This window comes from Centruroides vittatus, unplaced genomic scaffold (genome assembly GCF_030686945.1).
Source record: "Centruroides vittatus isolate TY-2023 unplaced genomic scaffold, ASM3068694v2 contig_7, whole genome shotgun sequence".
Classification (NCBI taxonomy): Eukaryota; Metazoa; Arthropoda; class Arachnida; order Scorpiones; family Buthidae; genus Centruroides; species Centruroides vittatus.
In genome coordinates, this window is record NW_027122442.1 from 2,966,495 (window position 1) to 2,983,163 (window position 16,669).

The window sequence follows — 16,669 nt, forward strand, 5'->3', positions numbered from 1 at the left end:
TGCAAATCCTCGAGCTTTTTCGAATACTCGTAGCCCTCCCAACCGCCGAATTCTACGTGAAGCGGAAAGAGATTGTAGTTCTGACAAACGTGTGCTCCCATGTAGTCTAGTGGTGAGGATACCTGGCTCTCATCCAGGTGACCCGAGTTCGATTTCCGGCATGGGAACTTGCTTTTGTTCGTTTTTCCGCGTTTTGGCGCTGCCTATTGTTATTTTTTACTCCCACTCAAACATGCAAATCCGTCTGCGAAAATTTCTACGAGACTACAGGTCTCGAAGGATTGCTTCGTAGATCTGTAAGATTGCTTCGAAAAACAGAAAACAACGCCCGTAAGGTGGACGACTTAGAAACGCAGGAGCGAAAAAAAATTCCCACGCCGGGAATCGAACCCGGGCCTCCTGGGTGAAAGCCAGGTATCCTAACCACTAGACCACATGGGAGGTCGTTCTTGCCACCAACTCCACTATAATTACACGTTATCCATCAAGCAGGAATCTTCTCGGCTCGTTCCAATGAAACTCCTGCTTGCTTTCATTTATCTCTTCACTTTGCGCTAGTGGATCTGCTGCTGTCCGTCGAAAAATATTCGTAACCTCCGTTTCGAATTCGCAACGAAACTCCCCGAGTTGCGTCGTTGTCCGCTTCCGTTATGAATAAAGGACTCGTTGACGTGCGAAGGGCGACGACGAAACAAAACTCTGGTTTTTTGCGAAAGTCGTACGCATTGACCGGAACATCTGTTGTGAAGACTGCACTGCACTGGTGCGTGTTTAAATGAATATCCTCCGGTTCAACTGATGAGAGATTTATCGTTAGTCGAAAAGCAAACAAAAATAAAAACAGTCTGTAGTGAACTCCGTTTACGACGTTCGGAATCTGCAAAATAAAACGACTGGCCCGTGTGGGGGTCGAACCCACGGCCTTCGCGTTATTAGCACGACGCTCCAACCAACTGAGCTAACGAGCTGTGAATGCCAAGCGATTCTTCAAGAATATACTGAGACCAGATCGATATTCCGTTACGATGCATACGATGCATACAACCACGAAAACAGGTAACCTAACAATCTACTTTAACTTAGTATTTTCACGAAACTTTTATGCTGCTCAATTGCCGAAATCGCCTGATTTCAAGAAGCACGTATGCTGTAAGCCACATTTATGCTCATCAGACTCTCACAAAGTTTTCTGTAAAGGGCATTCTATGCAAATACAATAAAGTTTATTTTAATTATTTTTATTTCTTTGTCCTTACTTTTTGCATTTCTGTGTATATATATTGTCTACTTGGACTTTGTTTATTAATAAGACTTATTATACTGGTGAAGTTTGTGATTAGCAATGAGAGGAAATCTTAGTCAAAAGTCAAAACAAAGATATTTTATTTTGACTTTTGATAGACATATCACTGTAAGCGTTTATCCAGGCCAGGAAAATGATAAAATCATTAAAAACACTTAAAATTTATTTAAATAATTTATTTTAAAATAATTACAAAACAAAATATAATACATTATGATATTTATATTTTTAGATGGATACCACCTAATAATAAATGCACCCTACTCAATAATTTAATTGCAGATTTGACAAATACAGATTTGTGAATTTCGATAGGTAAAAAATTTTTCACATTCAAACCCACAAGACGGTCCAGTAGACGACGTTAAACATGAGGAAACCGACTGGAAAAATAATTCTACATTTTCTGTCTATGCCGTTGGCTATGTCCTGAGGTCTGAGTTTGGGCAAGGGCCAAGGACCGCACCCGATCTCTGGGGAAGGTTGATTAGTCAACGATTGGAAGTCGTGCAGAGAGATGCTGGTTGGCAATCCCGGGGAACTTTCTTTTTGTTCGCTCTTGAACACATTCTGATAAAACAAATGAAATAAATTAACAATCCCAAAGCGATATTATACATTAATTTGGAATCCAAACTCACCTTAAAGATACTAAACACAGAAGTTGTATCCGTCTCCATCGATGCGAATGTCGCAGAGCTATCCACTCTTTTCATTCCTCCTTGTTTCCTTCGTTTATCCTTGTGATAGATATAATTAACCATGGCATATTCCACCAAAGAGGCAAATATAAACGCTGGAAAAAATATTTTTGTTTATTTTAACGACGTTGCTCTCTTTCTATAAGAATAATTTAGTTGTAGACGAAATCTTACCGGTGCAGACAACGTTCCATATATCTAGCGCGTGTACGTAAGACATTTTCGGTAACTTCTCCCTCACCGACTTTTCACTGGTGATGAGCGTCAACATGGTGGTGATGCCCAGAGTGACTCTAGCAGGTGCAGCGGGAATCTCCACCCAAAATGAAGTCCAACTAGTCACCACGAACAACATCCCTGGGATATAAATATCCAATAAAAAGTGTCCGAACTCTCTTTGCAGTTGAAACTCCACTATTATCTTACTAAAATTACCTAAAAAAAAAAAAAACAGTAGTATACAAATAGATAGATCTTGTAATATATACAATATATATATATATATATATATATATTGTCGACAATTGTCTAGTATAATAACTAGATTTCTTTATGGAGGCAACATAGATTTAAATTTGGCTCCATGTTTTGTCTTTAACGAAAACCAAATAACTGAATTTCGAATGCCAGGATGAAATTCGAGTGGCACGAAACAAGTTTTTGGAACTGATATAAGATAATAGTTACTTCCAAAAACTAAATATTACAACTTTTATAGCATTGATTAATAGTTTCTAAAGATACCTGTATGCCGATACTTGACTTGAGTCGTTGTTGTAGAATAATTGGTTAGATCATAACCCGTCACGTAAAAATGATTGCTTAAGAGAATAGGATCCACAGCTTCCCAATGCAATGTGAGATGATAAGGAGAAAGTGTACCTAAAATTTACAGGTACATTAATTAAAGGACTGATCGTTTCTTCTATATAATACAAAAACAGAAGACGTACTGTACTTACTACTTTCAATTTCTAGAGTACAGACTTGTTTATCTAACGGGTATCTGTAAAATTCCATTTTGCATAAAGGTCTCATGTGAACCCTATCGAAATAAATAATTATCTATAAAAAGGGATTTTGAAGAAAAGCGAATGGTTCCGACGAAAACATACCTATTGCTCATGACTACTGTACCATTTCTATAAATATGCACCAAAACGGCTCCTTCTGTTATCCTAGAAAGAGATCCAATTTCCTTATTGTTAACTACGTGGACCGATGGTATCCAAATACGTTTGGCATGCCAGTGATCCCCGACGATTCGCCGAATGTCGGAGATGTTAGTGAAATCTAATCTAGGATCTTGCCATCTTTGACGATACAACATCTGGATAGTATATTCCTACAAAATAGATAAATTATCATCGCGCCGTTCAGTCTTTCTAATCTACAAACGATAGATATACTCACTGTGTGCAGTTCGTTGACGGACGTCATGCTGTACAGAAATATACTGGTGTTAACTTTTACGGGTATGTCTAGAAACGAAATTTTAATATTTAGTCATTCCAATGCAAACAAGGACAAGCGACAATTTCTATTGAAAAACGTATACCTTTTCCTATAAAAGGCCTGGTTTTGCAGTTATAACGTCCATCTTCGCAGGATATCTTATCAAAGATCTTCTCGTAATTCAATTCCGATATATCGTCTTCGGCACTCGAACGTCTTTTGTAGAAGAAACGAGATATAAATATATTTTCGGTAGAATAACCTATCAATTTTATAATTTAATTTGCGTCTCTGTATTGTAATCGCTCCATAATGTCCGAGATTCGGAGAACCGAATTATGCGATGACGCGGATCATTATTGCAATTACAAAAAACAACTTGCATTCTTAAAAGACAACGCGTGTCTCATTGCTCTCATTACATTAATCTCAAAATTTTTAATAACACGATCTCCCGTCCATTTTCTGGTCTCTGGAGTATCGAGGGTGACACTAACGCGAAAATTCAGCGACTGTCGGTGTTATTACAAATGATTCTTCTCCTCCTAACTTGTGAGTTTAAAGGTTATTTCGATAAATGCAATGCACTCTTGCTAATTCGAATCATTATTTTTTTTAATTTTTTTAAATTGTATTAACTTAAATTTTATACAGTTTTGAATTTTGTTTGGGCCAATTTGGTATGCATTACCACATGTTAAATAGAAAAGTTATTTTAAATTTTTTGTGTTTTTATAGAAATTATAGTAATTGCAATATGGCAGTGACAAGAAAAAACAAGAATAAACTTTGTCTTTCAATAGTATACATTATTCTCTTATAATAATTAGTTCGGTTTAGCGAGAGTGCACCGTATTAACATTTTCGTTCCGATATTTACAGGGAAGAAAATAACTTACCTGTAAGACATTGCAAAAAGCCAAAATGTCAGTAGAAGAGTTGAGCGCCCACCTTCGTACTTCCGGCCCATTCGCTGCCAAAAATATCCGAAGCGTACAATTGACGGAAACGATCTGAGGAAAGATCGTCCGAGGATCACTTTAATAGATTAGGACGGGGCATGCGCAACTATTATTTATCTTTTGTGTTAAGAAAGAACGAACGTCTACGAATATTCGGAATCTTCGTTCTTCAAACCGCTCCCGAGTTATTGCGTACGACACTAATGATGTAATCTTAAGGTAAACACAAAACGATTGTTAAGCTAAGATAGGGTGTTTAAGACGGCTTAAGTTAGGCGATAGCGAGTTAAGTAATGACGCGATAATTTATTGTTTTATAATTGGGATTTAACCGTGGATGCAATAAGAATACCTCCAGTTCCAAGTAGCTGCTGGCTGGCGTTCTTTTCGAGAGGTATGTGGACTTTTCCGGTAAAAAATTACCGATTCGAACACCCTTATGTTAATGTATCCGATTAAGAATAAACGATAATAGAAAGTGGAGATGTATTCGTTCCGATCAGATATCGAGAGCAAACTTAATAGAAAAGAATTCCCAAGCTAAGAATTAAAAAATATCACTGGAAAGAATTACATAATAATGACGTCAGAGGGTATAATTGGTAACGTCATTTTAATTTTTAATTGAGTATTGTTGGACCTTTCCTATTTGTTCACTCTCGATCCGAGACGTCTCGAGCCGTCACGAGTTACACGAATTGCTGAGAAATTACATTAGATTTTTTTTTTTCCCGTGGGAAGATTGTTAAAGAAAAAGCAAAGTGTCGAAAGATGAAATATCTGACATATTCGAAATGTATAAGAGATCTACCGATTGTTTTGATATTGCCGTGTCACGATCACGTTACGATAGACACGCTATATGTAAAATGTGAACTGTGTTTTTGGACTGACTTACGCAATGATAAGATTATTTAGTTATTAAATAAAGACAGAGAGTTTAAATGTTTTTAATTTAATATTAGAGATCATCTATTGTTTGTAATCATTAGTTTTGTTTTTATTCTTGTTATTACTTTTTACTTAAATCTTTTTTTCAGTTTTCATCTTTTGCATTGTGGGCAATAAGGGGTTTTTTTTTTAAGCTCATTGTGGATTCGGCTAGGTCCACAATGGGGATGACCGAGTGGCGAACGACGGGTGGTTTGACCTGACAAGTTCGGGCCATACCACCCGTGAAAATTTCTGGAATTTGCTCTTCCGGTTTCGATTCCAAGTCCTTCAGAGTAGCAGGTTGACGCCTTTATCTGCCACCCGGTCTTTAAAAATACAAGTTTGATGGTACCTACAGCCAGGTATGTTCAAATACTATATACAGAGACCATTGTACCAAATTAGCTCGTTGTTGATCGCTATATGTGCAGCAAGCAGTCTGTTTGCACTACTTAATTAGTTATACGATTCTTTCCTTTACAGTTTTTCCAAACTTTTACTTAAAAGATCTAATTACAAATGGATTTCCATTAGTTTCAGTCGTTATAAAGTTGCGTTCAGATAGGGACGTATAGCGTGACGTAACGTAAGTGATGTAACGTGATGTTATTATGTGCCCGGAAGCCATTTCGGTAGCAATAACGTCGTTACGCTTGAATCGAACCCGAGTCAAATTTGAGGGAAGGAATCCTAGTTCATCCTATCAAGATTGTCTCATCATTCTGCTTGTAGACTGGGATGACAGGAGGAAAACAATGGAAGAAAGCACGCTGAAAGACGAAAACTTAATTACTGTATTGAAATAGAAAAATTTCCCACTTTATATACAATTTTAAAGAAAGAGATTATAAAAATTGTGATACTTAATTGGCTAACTGAAAACTTAGTGTACAGTATGAACACTTGTACGCAACGTAACGGAATGGAGAAACCTGACCTTGATGTAACGTAAGGCAATATTACACCATATGTATCATAATAAGACTACAATTTTCGTTATCAGATATATTTTTTATTGAAGCATCACAGAAAATGTCGAGATAATAATGAGATACATATAACAAAGCCTCTCGGGTATAAAAAGAGCCATTTAAGAAAATGTTATGAAGAATTGGCTTTTTTTAAAGTAGAGTTTTGTCAGTGTGTTCGAATAATTTATCAATATTCAGAATTTTTTGAGTTTGGTTGCTTTCTGAAAATATTCTTCTCGTAATTACTGGACAAGACGATCAACTTTTGGGTTATATATTGAAACGAATAAAGAACAGATGATAGAGTTTTGATATTGCTGAGAGTAAAACCGTCGAATCTCCTGAAATGGAAAATTCCGGGAATCAACTCTTCTGGAGTTAAAAGGTATCTTCACTTTTGACTGCAACTAATGCCCATTAACTATAATTATAACTAAGAACCACAATAATATCTAGTAATATTTGATAGAGACGAGACAATATTTCCTCCAATACTCGAATACAAGAAAGTATTCGATCGTCGAGATCTCGAATATTACGTTGATTAAAAATAAATTCGATACCTTCAATATTACCGTATATCACAGTGGCGTATCCAGAAGTATTCGTGGGAGGGCTAACTCAAAAGTAAAAAAATCCAGCAACGAGTTGCTTAACTTTCTCGGCAACATTTGGTGGCGCCATCTGTTATGATAGTTTGTTTGAAAAACTTTTTATATTTTTAGCTATTATAAAATAGCAAAAGGCTTAATTTTAAGGGTAGGGATGGGCTTTATAAAAAAAAAAAAAAATTGTAAATGCGAATAACGAATAAAGTCGTCATTAAGAGTGACCCTTCTGGAGATACGTACGACCTTCTTTATCTCCCCACTCCTTGACCTTTTCCCACCAAAATTTAATAGCATCAATCCTCCTAATAAAAAAAAAATTTCCTGAAAATTTTCAGAAATTTTCGACAAAATAAAATGGAGTTATTAAGCTTCAAACAGGGACGGCCGGATGGCCGAGCGGTAAAGGTGGCAGCCTACCGCTCTGGGGGACCCGGGATCGAATCCGAACGGGTCGAATAATCCCCAGGAATTTTTCGGGGGGTGGTCCGTTCGGATATGTCGGGCCCCGTCCCTCACCACCCGGTTGCCCCATTGTGGGCCTGGCCGAACCCATAATGGGCCTACTAAAAAAGAGGCCCTCTTAGTGCCCACAGGGCGGAAAGAGTTAAAAAAAAAAAAAAAAGCTTCAAACAGGGTGAACAAAACCGTGCCCATACACACACACACACACACACACACACACACACACACACACATCCATACATACAGAAATTACTCCCGAAGTTTTTTGCATTTCTTGACGTTCAAGGTGTCTTGAACCAAAAAATGTAAAAATCTTAGGGGGGGGGTCATTTTTTAACCGATCGCCATACTTTCCCTCTGTTATATATAGCAGCCGGGAAAGTAAAAATATTTGAATGATTAAGTAACTTTTATTAACACGTGCACGAAGGATGGTTCGAGAACATATTTTCCATCGTAATTATACGCTTTGGAGTTGAAAAAATAAATTTTAATTTTTTTTTTTTTTTTTTTTTTTTTTTTTGTGTGTGTGTGTGTGTGTGTGTGTGTGTGTCAATGATATCCCCTTGCCACTGCCACATATGCAATGATATATGCCACTGCTTACAGACAGCGGCGTTTCAGTACCTCTGATTTAATTGATGACAAGAAAAGAAGTAGAATAGATTCTGAACGTTTTCATAAATAAAAACTTGCAATAGGTAAGAATGAGGACAATTAAATATTTGTTAATCTATTATAGTCGAGATAAGAGTACCTAAAAAAGCTTGTTTAAAACTCAAAGTCAAAATTAAAAGTTTGAAGTTTCATTTCTTATAATAATTTCACAGAATATTCGGGATATTCGCCCAGTTGCGAGAACGAGATAAACTTCTTGCACTGTCTGAAAGTGGTAACAATCACCCTGGTTTTCGTCGCGTCACTGTCCTCTTATCGCATTTTCACCATTCGCATACGTAAGCGGTTTCTAAAACAGGTTTCGATGTGTAGAATTCAGGTAAGGAACCTCTTAGGTACGAAATAATGGACAGGTCAGTGTATATTATTTCACTCAATTAATAATTATCAAAGACTTCTATCATCGTATCAATGCGTACTTAGCAATAGTAAACTTTTCGAGATTTTCGTTATCGATGTATTTGTGTTTTACTTTATTTCGCGCAATGTCCATCTAATAAGCTCTTTTGCAGTCTCTCCAATAAGTTTAAGTATTAAGAAAACATTCGGAAGAAAATCAGTATTTTTACTGGAAGTCGAATCTAGATAACCCTCTAAGCGTGAATCACTTTTATCTCATTCTACTGTCACATTTATTGTTTATAATAATGCCATTCCGTTTTTACATTAACTATTTGTGGGGCAAAAGAAGTTTCGACTTCGTATTAAGGCAATAACTTGTGAAAGTGACCAGATTCGTTTCTCTTAAAAATCGCTTCATCTTCTGAAAATTGTAATCGAGATACGGTATAATTTATGGCATAGATGTCGACGATTCATTATTATTCTACAGAAAATTCTGTCGTTAAAATACGACGTAATTTTCTTTATATCACACGTAAATTAGAGTAAAAGCTGATTTTATCCGAATCTAAAGTTTTCGTTTCAAATCAAAAGTCGATACTTGGAAGGTAAGGACGAATCTTTCGATAAGAAGCAAATAATTTCCTAAATAATGTAATTGTCTTCGAAAATAGATAAATCTCTTTATCTATTTCTAGTCTTCAAATTCAATAATCTGTTGTCATTATTTTAAAATTTTGGTAAACATAATATTGTCTTTTCTTCAAAACGTCATTTGCAATTGTTTAAATACAGATTTGTAATTTAATCTCTCTCTCTCTCTCTCTCTCTCTCTCTACAGAAGACAAATGTTATTATGTAATTTTTTAATCATTTTATTACTCAAAAACATAACGAAAACAATTCCGTAATAAATTGTGTTAAATGTTAATCAATTTTATTAACGCATTAATTAATTTATATATTAAACGATATGTTACTGATTGAGATTGGATTGATGGAATAAGGCAACGTAACCAGCCAAGTGGGGATGTCACCCTCAAGAATAATGCTCTCTATTTCTGTGTCACACGTGAAGCCCGGATAATTCCACGTGGCATACCCGTGGCCAGCCACCAACCCACGACCAGTGTTTTAACCACTCGGTCGATCTGTTAGCCTACCAACGAGTATACAACTCATATCTGGAAATAAACACGCATTTCTAAGTTTATCTTTCTCTGTGTACATGTATTGTAACCTCGTATAGTTCAAAGATTTGCATTTTAGATGCTGTTATTAATTAAATTTACTTAATTTGCATTTATAAAAAACGTTAGATAGATTTGAAATTAAACAAACTTTTGAAGAAAGAATGGAATAAAGAAATTTAAACATTTTTGATTGTTTATTATTACATAATTACAGAAGAATCCACAGGTGAATCATTAAAGAACTTTTTATCATTAATTAATACATCGTCTCCTTCCTAATAATTTTTGTTTTAGTGTCGGTGCGTTATTATTTTTCTTAAAACATTTACTTGAATTCGGAATGGCGTTCGTTAAACTGATAATCGAAGTAAATCTGCTCGTTCCGGGAAATATCCCACGCTCCCAGATATAATCCGGGATATCTACGAGAAACCATGTCCTTCGATTCAGACAAATGTCGTTTACGGATCCAGGGTCAATCGCAAATGACGTCATACCGATCTTTACTATCTTTGCCTACGGTCAACATTTTGTTTTACGTAATATCGTAAAAAAAGTTTTAAACGTACTGTATTAGTTCAGATAAAATGTTATTCGCCGTAAAGTTTTACAATAGATTAATGTTATATCGTTTAAAAACGAAAACGGGAATAAATAATTTGATGCGACATTGAACCACTGTTCTCGAATTAAAAATAACTGTACTTGGCATCTGGAGCTTAAAGGGGTCATCAAACCGCGTTCGAGAACCCGGGATCGAAACCGAACGGGCTACTCCAGGAATACTTCGTAGATGATCTGTCCCTTTCCTCACCACCCATCCCATTGTGGACTTGGCAGAATCTACTATTGATATGGAGAAAGACCGTTTTAGTGCATACAAAGTGTATACACTATCTAACATATTTTTAGGGCAGTATCCGCTCATAAAGAAACACAAATGACAATAATTGCATTATTAATTTTTAGGGAATGCGAGAGCGTGGTGACCAATTACCATCGATTCATGGCGCATCACCTCTCTTGAATCCCATCGCAGCATGAATTGCTGCTTTGGGATTCAATGTCTCGTGTGGATACGTGACAGACGTAGGTGGAAAAGTTGGGCGAACCCAGTGAGGTTTCCACAGCGGATTTTTTACAGTAACTTCTACCCATCCAAAAGGAGACTCGTAGTATGTCATCAAGCGTAGACAATAGCACCTCTTCCACGTAGACCTACTTCCATTCAATAACATGTCAAGTGCAGCCTTTTTCGTATCACTTAATTTCGGGTGAACGGAATTCAATTGCCATCTTCTCATGGGAAAACGTCTGATGCGGATTTACTCTGCACAAGCCGAGGCTGCTAGGCAGTTAAAATCGGCACTAGAAGTGGCCGAAGTCCTCTGAGTGACTTGCAAAGAGCCCCTCTCCAAAGATGGATCCAAGGCTTAGTTCATCAGGTCTAGTTCAAAAAATTCGGTACCCACTAATGTCAAAGGTAGACAGTCTTTTGATTCCCAGGGTTGACTGATTCTCCTGATGAACTTTCATTTGGACCATGAAGTGATCACAGAGGGAAGCTTCGATCGGTTTCTGTCCAACTTCGACATAAGTGAGTATATTATTTTTACATATAATAGCAAGAGATGAATCGTCGGAAACGTTCCAGACTCAGAACTACTAGGAATCGTTCCATACCCAAGGTTGAGACGTTGCATACCCAACGTTGGTAGTTCCGACAGGAACTGTCTGAACTACCAACGTTTCGTTCTGTACTTTTATGAATAGGCCTACTGCTTTCAACGGAACTCTTTATCAGTTCCAGTTCCAGAAGAGAAATTGGATTTCCTACTTCTACTAATAGTGTGTCAGGTGCAGTCTTTTCGCAAAGGGAAAGAATACCAGAACAAAAACCCAAACCAATTAATTTGAGTTTCAAATTTTACTTTCCAGGCTTTGTTATATAGGCCTATAACAGAGGAAAAGTTGGAGATAGGTCAAAAAATAATCCCCAAAGATTTTTACATTTTTGGACTTAATTATTCAAGGGACCTTTAAACGTTGAGAAATGCAAAAAAGGGGGAGTGTTTCTGTGTATATGGATTAAGTTAGTGTACGTATAAGGGGTACACGATTTTATTTACCCATTTTGAAGCTTAATAACTCTTGTGCTTTCTATCGAAAATTTCAGAAATTTTTGATTTTTAATAGCATCAATCCGCTAGATTGATGCTATTAAATTTTGGTGTTAAAGTTCGAGGGGTGGAGAGATAAAAGGGTGTGGTGCGTCATATCTCGAGTAGGGTCGAACTTAATGACGATTTTACTCGTTATTAACATTTACAGTTTTTTTTTTTTTTATATAAACCCATCCCTAACCCGAAAATTAAGCTTTTTGCCATTTTATAAAAATTAAAAATATAAAAATATTTTTAATAAAATGTAACAGATGGCGCCATCAAAATTTTAAATGCTGCCGGAAAAGTTAAGCAACTCGCTGCTGGATTTTTTTTTGTTTCTGTTCAGGTTTCCGGAAAGTTTATCTTTCTTCTTTTTAATATACTTTTCTACGAACCGGCTCTGTCGTATTTTACAGAAATATTCTAAAAAGCCCACAAATTTCTTTCAAATGACCATATAAGTTAATTTCAGCGAACGAATTATTTTAGTTTACCGCATCCGACTTAATGACGTGTGAATACTTTGAACGTAATTATTTAAAAACCTATTAATGTTAATCCACTTTCGATATTTCTTTAAGATATAATTATTTTCTCTCGAAATATAGCGTTTTAAATTGTTAGTCACCGATTGTCAAAGGTTAAATTAATTTTTAATTTAATCTTTTTGAATATTTATGTGAAATACGATGGAACGATACTAAATAAAAACATGTAAATAAAACAAAATATATTTTGTTAAGAACCATAACAATCACCCATGTATTAAGGAGATCCATAATCTGAAATGTCTTGATCGTACTGGAACCAGCGGCGAATCCTGACCAAAATTTTTGGCATGCTGAAAGTTATAATAGGAAAAATAGGCCTATCTCTAGCACTAAACAATAGGCAGAAACGTTATTTGGTGTGAATAAAAAACTATGGACTATTATAAAGCCCATTATATTTACACATGAAATATATTATAATGAAAAAGTATTAAAAATGTATAATAATAATTCAAATTTTGTGGGCCCTGGGGGCCCAGGGCCAACAAAAACCCTTGACACTGGGGGACACAGGGCCCACTGTGTTTAAATGCTTCGAGTGACGTCATGCGCGCGCACTTGTTTGCTGCGGCAAACCTCCACACGAGCGAGCGATAGAGTTCCCACAAGCATGGCACTGACTTAAAACTGCTGCCAATGTAAAAGCAAACACAAATGATAAAAGAGTTTACACGTTAGAATAAATTATTATTGGCATATTTGTTCTCATATAAAAAGTATATTGACAGTCAAAACCTTCTTGACAGTCAAAATTGATGATGCTAAGCGAGCCCAGAGAATTCGCCTCTGGGTGGAACTTACGTTTGAAGTACAGTACATAATTGTATCTCGTATTCGTGGTCCCGTATTGGACTCTTTGTTAATGTACAGTACAATTAGCCTACATCTAATGTGCTGTACATCCTAATACGATACGACTTAACGGATGAATTACGTATATCCACGGGACCTGGACGATTGTTAGGGGAGTATCGTGCAGCGACCTTTCAAAATTTTAAAGTGTCTTTATTCTTTAACATAAGTACAGGAAAAATAAAATTAACGGGCGATCACCGTCTTAATTATTACTAGCGAACAAGAAACATTACTATGGCCTATAGTGTTTTCGCCTAAATACTCAATCGAGCCGAAACTTCTTTTAGTGGGTCGTCTCTGACCCCAAACCATCATACACCAAATTTCAGTTTCGAACTCGTACACATTATGGCGCAAAAATTCGAAAACATTCTGCAGTTTTTCCGGATAGCTCGAAAAAGTCCATAACGATTTTGATCAAATAAAACCTCTGTGATACATTACGCAAAGCCAGTCCAAGAAAGTTTGGTGCCCTTCCTCTTTACTACTAGATGCTTTGTGCATTGAATAACCTGCTCATCTACATGCCACATCTCTAGATGTATACATAATATGTCTAATTAAAATAATTGATAAATATTTCCCTTTAACCGATGTGCTCCTAAATTTTTCTGCCCTACGTATCTGCCTAGTGCCAGTGAAATTGGCACTAGGTTGGTGTGGAGTAGTTTGGGGCCTAGGCCGATCCACTGAAAAAGATTCGGCTCGGTTGCGGATTTAAACGGTATCATCATATGTGTTCCTGTTACTCCGCGATGATGTTCGACAATTAAACAAATGCAAAACGGAAGATTTGTTCCACTGTCAAATATAGTCAAGAAGCGAGCGTTCTTACTCATCCGATATAATTTGAAAGTAATTTCGTAATAAAACATGTGGTTAAAAACGTTTGGTTATCCCTCTAACTTCTAAGGTGGGAAATTCAGAAGTAATTCGGCGACTTTTCTCTCTCCAAAAATAGAAAGACGTATTCTTCGGGTCGTTCAAATTCTCTAAAACAACAAAAACTCATAAATAACGGCTTCCGGAGATTTATCGCCCTAATAGAGATACGACTCGGTTTGTTTTTTTAAGATATACCCGGGTCGAGTCTGTGATATACGACGGCAGATTCTGGGGATTAACGCAAACATAACCGGGCATTGTTTATTATGATAATTGTATATCAGAAGATTAATTCGGTGTCCTCCTTTGAAATAACCTATTTTACTTCAAAAAATTGCGGACTGATTTACCTATGAGCAAATTGCTCTGCTTCAATGTGTAAGTTAGGTAATATAAATTTAAGTAATTTTACAAGCCGAAGCATTCGGCCTAGCTGCAAAACAACGGTTTATTGCTAACAAAAATGAGCTACCAAAATGTTGTTTCTTAACCCACGAGTACTCATTTCATTAAAAAAAAGGTTTTTTACGATTTAATTTATCATTGTTTATTTGCTAAACGTAAAGTGCATAAATAAAAATTGAAGCCATTAATAAAGCAAGAATTAAGAAGCTGTCAATCACTGAAGAAATTACCAAACAGGATGTATTCTTGTGCTGTAGCTCTTATTCGTCTCTTGATCATAGAGCTGTAAAACGACCAATTACTACGATGTATATCATAGCTCCAAATTTAAATACAATATAATAGTATAATATATATATATATATATATATATATATATATATATAATAGATATAATCGGGCAAAAAGTGGTTTAATAATGATATAACATGACCAGCTACGACGGCTTAGTACCAATAACAGCGCATTTACATAATGCAATTTTTTACGGTTGCATCAAATTGCATCGTTTTGCTCCATTACAGTGTGCATGAAAATCAAAATTCGCACTAGTCGCGTCCACATAAGTACATGCAACTTGAAAACGTTTAGGAACTGGGAAAACTTTTCATTTTACGTTGTAATTTTACTTATTTATATATGCATTTATATAATTTTTACATAAATGGTAAAAAAATTCCGGCTCTCGAAACAAGAACCGACGTCATATCACAACGCGTCCGCTACCTCGAGCTGTCCGAGCTTCAGATTCTTCATTGTTTCTGGATATATTAATACCTGCGAGTTGGACGGTCCATTGACGACTAGATGGCCGAACAGCTAAAAAGAAAGGCTACGGCTCTGGGATCTTATTCGAACTGATCGAAAAACCGCAGAACTCCATCCCTCCCCACCCGCTGCTCCATTGCGGTCCTAGTCAAACCCATAAGGAGCTTGCTAAAAAGATTATGTCTACAGCGCAGAATAAGTCCGGCTCAATAAAAACTATTGTAAATAATTATGATTATCAAACGTATTATTAATTCATGGTATAACTGATTATATTTTAGTTTTTTCTTTTATCTTTTACTCTTGTTAGTATTGATAAATAATCTGATATTAACAAATAAATACATAAATAAGTGTCATATTTTAGCGCAGTTGGCGTTTTGACGCAATAGGCCTATAGCTAAAAATTTAGCTGTTTTGATGCAAAATTTGATTGTTTTGTAAGAATAAATCATGCAAATGCGGCTTGTGACCAAATTTATCATAGCGGTCGATTCAAAAATTCATCACAAAACGATTACTGACGCTAATGTCTTAAATTCCATTAAATCGATGAAAGTTGTGATTACCAGAGCCCCTTCGGCCACCAATTTAAAGTCTTTTAATCTTTAAAATTGGCGTTTCCACTTCCCGGGACGAGGACCCAGGAGTTGGATTTGTGGGAAGCGAGTGTTCGGGTTGTTTCATTGTGTCGAATTACAGAGAACGAGGCGCTTGACGTGTAAGTGCATACTTGCGAGAATTCGAGTAAGGGTTAAACCGTGTACAGTACAGTGACGTTGTTTCCGTGTGTGTATGTGTGTATGTGTGTGTGTGATCGAAGAACATCTTTCGGCATGTCTAAAAACAGAAAAACAGTAAATTACGATATGCGTATAAGATGTGTAAAAAAAGAAAACGAAAGAGTTCTTACCATCGGAGATTTCGGGAAATATTCACTTATATGATAAATGGCCGTGTCCTCCTCGTGATAAAGTGGGGGAGAGAAATTCTTCTTCCACCCAAATGTTCCTACAAAACAATGACATTGAGAAAGCGAGAAGTTCATCTATTATCTAAGGTCAACATTAATACCTTTATCAGACAGTCTTTTTTTCCGAACAGTGTTACGAGAAGAGCGAAGGACCTGACCTAGCCTAGCCTACCCTAACCCGAAGCTCAATCCTCATAACAGTTGTTCGGGAAGAGAGGTCGACCGAATGTCGCGTCCGATGAGTAAACGTGTCACGTCCGGGTGGTCACAATCGGAAGTCGAATCCGTTGTCACGATCGGGAGATAAGTCCATGGGTCACGTCCGGGAAAAAGTGTCGAGTCCGGGTGAAAAGTGTCTAATCCGGTAAGAATGTGAAGAAGGGAAAATCGAAGAGGATCGCCGCCCAGGCCAACGTAACCGCAGCCGTCCGCAGCAACAAAACCACAGACACCACG

At 36.6% G+C, this 16,669-nt stretch overlaps 1 protein-coding gene, 1 long non-coding RNA gene and 3 other non-coding genes across 5 annotated transcripts; 1 reads left to right on the plus strand and 4 right to left on the minus strand.

Moving 5' to 3' along the window:
• Positions 1-95: 95 nt before the first annotated feature.
• TRNAE-CUC (transfer RNA glutamic acid (anticodon CUC)) lies at positions 96-167 on the plus strand. The gene has a single exon. It is a non-coding gene; the product is annotated as a tRNA-Glu (tRNA).
• Positions 168-369: 202 nt separating this feature from the next.
• TRNAE-UUC (transfer RNA glutamic acid (anticodon UUC)) lies at positions 370-441 on the minus strand. Its single transcript has one exon. It is a non-coding gene; the product is annotated as a tRNA-Glu (tRNA).
• A 453-nt stretch (positions 442-894) lies between these two features.
• Positions 895-968, minus strand: TRNAI-AAU (transfer RNA isoleucine (anticodon AAU)). The gene has a single exon. It is a non-coding gene; the product is annotated as a tRNA-Ile (tRNA).
• A 597-nt stretch (positions 969-1,565) lies between these two features.
• On the minus strand, positions 1,566-4,455 carry LOC136980433 (glycine receptor subunit alpha-2-like). Its single transcript, XM_067276539.1, has 9 exons — positions 4,359-4,455; positions 3,563-3,675; positions 3,418-3,485; positions 3,120-3,349; positions 2,967-3,049; positions 2,749-2,886; positions 2,179-2,439; positions 1,945-2,099; positions 1,566-1,873 (listed from the first exon to the last, which is right to left on the minus strand). The coding sequence occupies exons 1-9, from the start codon at positions 4,427-4,429 to the stop codon at positions 1,637-1,639; spliced, it is 1,356 nt and encodes a 451-aa protein (XP_067132640.1). The 5' UTR covers positions 4,430-4,455; the 3' UTR covers positions 1,566-1,636.
• An 11,452-nt stretch (positions 4,456-15,907) lies between these two features.
• Positions 15,908-16,236, minus strand: LOC136980434 (uncharacterized). Its single transcript, XR_010881553.1, has 2 exons — positions 16,154-16,236; positions 15,908-16,080 (listed from the first exon to the last, which is right to left on the minus strand). It is a non-coding gene; the product is annotated as an uncharacterized lncRNA (long non-coding RNA).
• Positions 16,237-16,669: the final 433 nt, after the last annotated feature.

Excerpts from the sequence above, each read along its gene's own strand:
- LOC136980433 (XM_067276539.1), bottom strand. The coding sequence starts at position 4,429 with ATGGGCCGGAAGTACGAAGGTGGGCGCTCAACTCTTCTACTGACATTT. Across the intron at positions 3,350-3,417 it reads CCGTCAACGAACTGCACACA|GAATATACTATCCAGATGTT; the intron begins GTGAGTATATCT and ends TCTATTTTGTAG. Across the intron at positions 2,440-2,748 it reads AGTCAAGTATCGGCATACAG|GTAATTTTAGTAAGATAATA; the intron begins GTATCTTTAGAA and ends TTTTTTTTTTAG.